This window comes from Elaeis guineensis, chromosome 10 (assembly GCF_000442705.2).
Source record: "Elaeis guineensis isolate ETL-2024a chromosome 10, EG11, whole genome shotgun sequence".
Classification (NCBI taxonomy): Eukaryota; Viridiplantae; Streptophyta; class Magnoliopsida; order Arecales; family Arecaceae; genus Elaeis; species Elaeis guineensis.
Genome location: NC_026002.2, coordinates 79,732,486 through 79,740,597, shown reverse-complemented (window position 1 = coordinate 79,740,597; position 8,112 = coordinate 79,732,486). Strand labels below are relative to the sequence as shown.

General features: G+C 38.6%; 1 protein-coding gene across 3 annotated transcripts; it reads left to right on the top strand.

Moving 5' to 3' along the window:
* The first annotated feature begins 1,770 nt into the window (after positions 1-1,770).
* LOC105052157 (uncharacterized) lies at positions 1,771-7,864 on the top strand. 3 transcript variants are annotated; one of them, XM_073245034.1, is made up of 9 exons: positions 1,771-2,107; positions 3,726-4,094; positions 4,187-4,342; positions 4,961-5,057; positions 6,607-6,674; positions 6,886-6,999; positions 7,142-7,304; positions 7,400-7,546; positions 7,627-7,864. In XM_073245034.1, the coding sequence occupies exons 4-9, from the start codon at positions 4,983-4,985 to the stop codon at positions 7,651-7,653; spliced, it is 594 nt and encodes a 197-aa protein (XP_073101135.1). In that variant the 5' UTR covers positions 1,771-2,107; positions 3,726-4,094; positions 4,187-4,342; positions 4,961-4,982; the 3' UTR covers positions 7,654-7,864. The 3 variants fall into 3 exon arrangements, with proteins under 3 accessions (XP_073101135.1, XP_010931179.1, XP_073101136.1); XM_010932877.4 differs by lacking the exons at positions 3,726-4,094; positions 4,187-4,342 and having other exon boundaries at positions 1,777-2,107; XM_073245035.1 differs by lacking the exons at positions 3,726-4,094; positions 4,187-4,342; positions 6,607-6,674 and having other exon boundaries at positions 1,779-2,107.
* Positions 7,865-8,112: the final 248 nt, after the last annotated feature.

The following is an 8,112-nucleotide window of genomic DNA, read 5'->3' as shown; positions in this document are numbered from 1 at the left end:
AGATTAAATTCCATTTCTTCTATTTGGATTTCATATACTTTGTTATCCTAATGCAAAATTGTTATAAATAATTAACCATAAGGTCGCATATGCTTCATTAAAAATATAGAAAAAAAGACAGCTCATATATAGCAATACATGAGATATGAGATGGAACAATTGGAAGGCACCAACTAAACCTGCAGAGAATGAGCATAATGCAGTTCATAACTGCAACGACAGGAGTTCAGGCAAAACTTGTTACCATGTTCCCCAGTCAAAGTGACCAGCAATTTAAAAAATACAAGTCAAAGCATGGATCGACTTGCATCGCAAATTCCCAAATGCACATGTTTATCTAATTAAAAAAATACAATGGAGTGACAATAACAAGAAAAGTGGTACTTCTGTCGAGTCCATCTTCCTCCAGGTTCATCACTCAAGAATAACAAGGATAATACACATCGATAAATTGACAGTAGATGGATCGGAACTTTTATTGCGTCTACATCGGAACTTTTAGTTTTCCTTCAATCATCCGTTGGCCCACCATAGACTATCCACTTCTTAGTATAACTCGGATCCTCTGCGGTGCATGGGTTACATTGTAGAGAACCATACAACTCTCCATCGTTGTCATAAAAGAGTGGATGGTTATCAAATAAAATGATTCCCGAGCACTACCGTATCGTACATTGTATGTGTTGATTGAAGCCCTCTTGTCTGTTGATAGTGGCTATCGAGAGCTGCACGGCATCCATCATCCACCACGGAGGATACTGTTTGGTGGTATTAAACAACAAAATAGAAACAAAATCGAGAAGCAAGATCCATCAGCGGCCAGCTGCTTGTTTTGTGTCGGAAGGGCTCAGCCATTGGAATAGATAGCCAATTATCCACGGGCGATGCAGAGCTGTCTCCGTGGCGTGTATGTTTCGCCCGCTGTGCTCGGACGATGTGATTTCCTATACGGCGGTGTGATCTTACACATTCGCTACCTGACAAAAAAATTTGCCCTTTGAAGTGGTGATCGACTTGGGGCCCACCAGTTTGTAACGTCGACGGTGGGGCTAGGATTTTTTTTTTTTTTTCCATCGTGACTTCAGATGCGGTGCGATATGATTCCACCTAGAAATATTAAGAAACAAAGCAACGACAACTTTGACAAATCAAAACCTACCAACTTTTGTTCGCCCAACTTGGATAGTTAATTCGAACTCAGAATCTTAATATTATTTACTTGCTTATCTTTTCTATTTCATGCACTTTAATTTCTTCCCATCCTTATCCAACATAATTAAATTGCCATAATCCAAAAAGAAAAAAAAAATCCAATTCCCATTATTAGCAAATCATATCAAATTCAAGATTCCTGCAAATGTCACAAATTAAGGTATTGCTTCACGCATAGGAACAGGATATTGATTGTTTATATTAGCAATGCTCCAATGGAACACACATTGACAAATCCGTTACTCACTTCCCTGGTTGCAATGAAACTTCCGCCCACCCAACTCCCAAGGTCCACCTAGCACAGAACCCTTTTATTCCTGTACGGTGCGTTTTTGTTTTTTTCTCCAAAAGGATGATTAATCGTAGCCGTTGATGACATAGGGTTGTAGCGGGAAATTTGATATTAACCGGTATCCATCCGGTGAACCCCGGCCGCCCACCGACCCGTCCCCACCCCGCTCCCCCGAATCGTTCGTCCGCCCGAGTCATTCGCACTCCACCCTAACACCCCTCTCTTCCTCCCTCCTTTCCCCTCCCCCTCCCCCTCCCCCTCCCCCTCCCTCTTCTCGCTCTACCGAGTCGTTCGGCTCCACCCCTAATCCCATCCCCCTCCCTCTCTCTCCGACTCCTCCCTCGGCGGCCTCACGCCCTCTGCTTCCTCTCCCTCCCCCCCCCCCGCTCTCCATCGCATTCCACATCCGAAATGCCCCATCTCTCTTTGTCTCCCTGATCCCACCCCAAATCTGACATCCCCTAATCAGCTGACACATATCGACGCAAGTCCTCCCCTCTTGCCCGCCGGGACGCATGAGCGACTCCCAAGACCACTGATTGCTCGACAAACAGATCCTCCTGCCAAACTCAAACTCGTGCCTACGAGGGACTCCTCATCTAGGTATGTCTGTTTCTGGATCTTGCTAATATTCCCTGTGATCGATATGTCTGTGCAAAATGTCTGATCATTGTAATCCTATTGTGTATGATACTGTCGGTCACTTGGTTTAGTATATTATGTTCGATAAATTTTGCACAATTTTCATGATAACTTGTGATACGAGTTTGCTATTCAGAGGTTTTTACTTTACTATAATCTCGTGGTCTTGATTTTTTCTTTTTTGTTTTTTTGCTCTCCCAACATTCTTAAAGTAAATCGCGTTATTTTTGTCTTGTTTCTCCAAATCCTATGGGCATTGTTTTCGTTCAGGGTAGGCTCCCAACCAGGAACTGGGTTTTCTTTGTTGCTACATCACAAATGATTCAAATTATGTCAGCTAAAAAATTATCGATTGACATTATACCACAAACCAGTCAATAGATATATTCATCAGATTATATAGTGCTAAATAAACCGACTAGGATGATCAGAGCTACATGTTGATCCTTCTTAGTTTCAGTAGGTGTACTATTACTTGGAAAGGCAAATTTTGGATCAGAGATCAGCAATGCAATTTGGTCTTCACTTTTGAGATATGGAGCAGATCCAAAGTAGGCTTAGCTATCCTGTAAGGGAAAGATAACCGGAAAGAATACTTTGAAAATTAGAAGAAAATAGGCCGCAGACTCAGTTAAATGCATACCTAGTGGTACAGGTTGGCGGAGAACAATTTTTTTATTGAGAAGTTTGAATGTGCAAATGTTTCAATAAGAATGGGAACTCCACTTTAGGCTGGGCCACTCTATATCTACAATGAAAAGAGAGAATCATTGAAAGGTGATCTGTTACTTCTATATGCATACATAAATACACACAATTATGTACCTATACAAGTACCTACCTACATATATACATATTTATGATATATTAGATGCACACATACATATAAACACTAGAATTCTTGAACTGAAAAGAAAAGGGAAAAGTTAAAGAAAATAGGTATTTTAAAATCAACCCTGTTCTATCAGCTGAACATTTAAAGACAAAGGGGAGACAATATTTTGTCATTAGAATGATGGATTGTATGGTAGTTTTTGACAAAATCATTCTCCTCCTTGTTAGAAGTGAAATACAACTACATTGTATATCATATATTTGAATTTCAAAATTTAAATACATCATCTGAAGTTGTCTGTATTAAGTCTTATAGATACCCATACCTCTATACATGGTATTTTCAAATTATATGTGGAAGCTATAATGTTTGTTCTATCATTCAATATAAGTTCATGCATAGTATCAACCTCATGGAAGGCAGTTAGTTGTACAAGGAAAGGCAAGGCACCCATTGATGGCCATGGCGAAGCAATGCATTTGAAAATCACAGACCCACAATCTCTTACCTTTGAGAATATAATATTGATGACCTTCTTTTTATAAATTCTCAGTTTGAACTTTATTTTTGATCTGCAATATGTTGCATATGCTTAGTTTGTGTGAGGGAAGATGTTCCATCACCATGTATTTTTTTTTCTTTTTCTAGCTGACTTGATTTTTTTATCTGTCCATATACTTCATGAGATATAGAGTGGATGTCTAATTCTATAACTTTTCAAACTTCAAATTACATGTAACGTAGCCAAGAGTTCAGGACAGTATCTCAAGAAAAAGAAATTAACAATCTTCAAGTTGCATCATGGGCTTGTGCACTTGGTTAATTAATTGGGAGGAACTCTGAGGTTGGCCGGACATGGTTGATAGAGATGACAGACCCCAAATTCAACTTTCCCAGGACAAGGAGGCTTAAAGGCACTAACTTGTAGCAAATGAAGTTATTAAAATCCAGTGTGCTGGACAGCCGAGACAGATTCCCAAACAATTGATCAAGCTTGCTCAAGTTGCTACTAACTTCCACATCTCTACTCCATAGATCGGTTTTGGTGGCTCCTGTCCCCTTACTGCGTGGATACGGTGTGTGATGGCTCGACCTCAACCTAGCATTGACCCGGTCTGATCTCATTCTTGGATTGGGGTTTTGTTCTTGGTGTTTTTTTTTTTTGGATCGGTTCGACATGGCAGATCAACATTTTAACTTGGCAGAAGGGAGGCAGCTCACTTTATTTCAAACCCTAGTGGTATTGGTGAGAGCTACTGAGAATATTCTATTCCCCCTACCAATCTTGATTCAAAGCCCAAGGTGTCTTCCCTGTGGCCTTCTCTGATCTCAATCATCTCCTGCGCTGGCAAACAAACAAGGCAATGCTATTTCACCATTTAATCTCTCGCTCTCCCCTCTCTTTCATTTCTGCAATTTTTGAATACCTCATCGCTTCTTCGAGTTTCATGGGTCATCAAAATCACTAGATTATGCTACTAATTCTTGCTTGCTTTTGCCTGTTGTTCTATGTTTTTTTTTAAAATATTTTTTTATATCTGTCTGTCTTTATTTAATGTCACAAGTAAGACCATATTAGCTAAAGTACGCTAATTTTAGCTGGATGATAAATTCTCCATATCTTTAATTCAATTTCCTGTAGTTTTTCTGTTTTGACTGGTATGTGCCTATACTTAGATTCTTTCGGTAGAGATCTCTTATTAGCAAACTTCCACTGAAATTTTACTGTGGATGAATTTTCTGTTAGTCTAGCATGGATAATTTCTTCCTTGAAAAACATGATAATGTCTGGCAATAAGTCATATGCCATTCTCATCTGTTGCTTTGATTTATCTAACTTTTGTTGAACTTTTGTTTTCTTTAGGTTACATGTCATAGCTTCCATCTTCTGATTTTGTGATTGTTATGGACTGTCTCTGTTATATAAGCAATTATTTCTTTGTGGTTATGTTGCTTGAATTTTCTGTTATGCATTGTAGAAGTGGATTTATCTGATCCAAGATGTATGGGAGACGAGCATCCCAGCTACTGCGAGAATTAGCATGCTCTGAAACTGGACAGCTCACAGCTTTCAATGTAAGCCATTTCTCTATCCTTTATCAACCAAAGTAACTTCTAGGTTATCACTGTCCCATGTTTGATGATGAATCTGTCTCTTATACATACTTGGAGTTTGAGTTATTTCTTAGTTTTAGCCTAGAGGGCAATGGTAACAGTTTGACAACTTGATTGTATAGCCTTTTATCTCTTAGACTTTGATTTCCAATAGTTTGGGTGAAATGTGCTGTCTATTTTCATCTCCTTGGGCATTGTGAATGCCTTGATTAATAAGCTGTCGATCATCATCCCAAGGTTTTCAAGCAAACACCAAACACCAAACATTGGGTTAAATATCTCATGACTTGCGCTTTTCGTTTCTCCTACAGGTGTTTCCTTTGATTTTCATGCTTGAATGTAACCTCCTACATCCACCTTTTGTTCTAAGTGCACATGTTTATCGACATATTAAAGGGAGTATGACTTTTTTCTTCTTTCTTTCTTCTTTATTTTTTGTTTTGAACTTTTCTTTCGTTATTTTGGGGGTTGGGGTGGGGTGAAGTTCACATAAACAACTAAAAGGACATGTATCTGCCATTTACACCTGATGCTAGCATATCCTAGTAAACTACCGTCTCTTGTAGTATGAGCTTAATATTCACGCGTTTCACTTTCACATCCATATTTTACAAGCACATCTATATGCTGATTGTTTTCTTGGAATCTATGAGCAGCATCAGCATGAAATTATGGATAAGTATGCAGATATGAATATATCTGAGATTTATTTATATGGGTAAATGAACCACTACAAGCCAAAAACTTAAGCTATTAGGGAATGTGGTCAACAACCTGTATCAGCACATAGTATAGCAGATGGAAACTATGCTATTAAAATGCTCTATGCGCTCTCTCTCTCTCTCTCTCATGCACGCATGCTAAGAGCTCTTTGCTCACCAAAACCCACTGCAACTCTTTATCTTGTCAACCATGGTTATGTATATGCTGGTTGTGTAATATTTTGATAGCCTTTAGTCTCCTCCATTATGCTCCTGCCCACTCTTCTCTTCTACAAAATTCAGTAACCTCTTAACGCAGATGGTGATTCTTTTGTCAGGTCTGAGATGTTGGGTGAGTAGCTAGGTAATTTGAGGCTTTGACTTTAATAATCTGATGGCACATCTGCTTTGCATTTTTCATACCATTTTCGTTGTTCTTTTTTTGTGTTGTTCTCTTGCTTATATTCCAATTTTGGTATTCCCTGTTTACCATGGCCTGGAAGCAGGAATCTGGAACATGTGCGCCCTTTTGAGTTTGGGAGGTTGGGTTGTATGCCCTTTGTTGTTACTACATTGCTTACAAAACTGTAAATCTGTGATGCCTATATTTGGGAGATTAAAAAAGAAAATGAAAAAGAATATCAGTATTTGTGATGTTATATTTTGTTATTTTTCCGTGCTTTCTTGCTCGGGTAGGATTGCCGGATATTTGGTCTCTCTAGTTGAACTTCGAAGAATGCCATCATCATATGCATAGGTTCATTTCATTTTGTTCGGAAACAACGTGACTTACCTGGTTATTCTTATAGAGTGATGCATTTGATCAAGTCATTAAAGAATGTAATGAGCACAACCTGCAACTTCAGTCCTTGATCAGGTGACTCCCACTGCTCTTCCTTGCATGGTGTATAATCTTTTTCAAAATAAACCATTTGAGCATGAAAATATGTATGTAAGCATGAATGTCATGTCCATTTACATTATAAATATATTCCATAGATGAATCTTTCTATGTTAAATTAATTATTCAATAATGTACAAGTTCTAGCAGAGCCTTACTAACTCCATGTTATATTACCTTAATTCAGGAAAATTGAGGATGAGAACTTGGATATACAAACAACAAGAAATGAGGATCATTTTGGTGCGGTCATACATCATCTTTCCTTGATCCGCAACAAACGTTGTCTCATGGCTTACATGTAATGTCTTTTACCTCTTTCTTACTCAGTATTGAAATTTCTTACTGTTTAGTAAATTGAGGTATTTATGCGAACAAGCTTGTCTTCCCTACAACAAATTGTGTCTTGCTTCCTCCCAAATTAAGACACTCTATCCAAACAGGTATAACCGAGCAGAAACCATTCAGAGCTTGAGATGGAAAGTGGGCCCTGTACTTCCCCAGGAAATTCAGGAAAAGCTCAATTATTCAGAAGAAGAGTGCTTTAAAAATCATTCTGCGGCGATACAGTCCTACATGTCGGAGTTGGATCTTGATTTGACTGTGGTATTTGTCTTCAACCAAATTAGATGCCTATGAATTGGTAGATGCTTGAGGTACATAAATTTTTCTACGGCTAAAAAATATTAATACGTGTCCAGGATATGGTTCCTCCAAAGGATCCTTACATCCGTGTTAGGGTACTTGATGACATTGGAGAAGTGTGTCTTGGGGATCATTCGATATCTCTCACTAAACACTCGCTGCATTTCCTTCGGCGCACTGATGCTGAACCATTTATCTCACAGGTTTGTTATCATCAATTCACCATCACACCTGGTTCTTATCTATATTACCATCTAATACTCATGATTTGCATGAATACTAGGGCATGATGGAAGAGTTTTTGGAGTAGTGTTAGTGTCTCGGAGGATAATGAAAAATGGTACCTTTCCTTTATTTGGTGAAATTTTACCTTTAGTTTTCCAGTATCATCCAGTCACTGAAGTTGAGAAATCGACCTATTGGCTACGGCTGACGTTGCATCAATTTTAAGTTGCAAATTTTAAACCTGTGTTTCCAAACAATTTGTGTGAAAGGATATTGATGAAGCAGTTGGTTTCACATCATTGGGTAGCTAAGCCACTTTCTGGTTTCTCCAACAGTCCCATAAATGCTGCACGCATCACGCCAACCCACGACCTCCTGCTATTAAACGGAAGGGTAAAACCACTAAAATAACAAGAAGGCCATCTTTGTAATAAGGGTAGCATACATAATTCAGTTTTATGTATGTACCTAAAATCCATAATTGGAGTTGAGATCTGCAAACTATGTTTGCTTGAGAGGTGAAAATAGGGGATGGAATAAGATG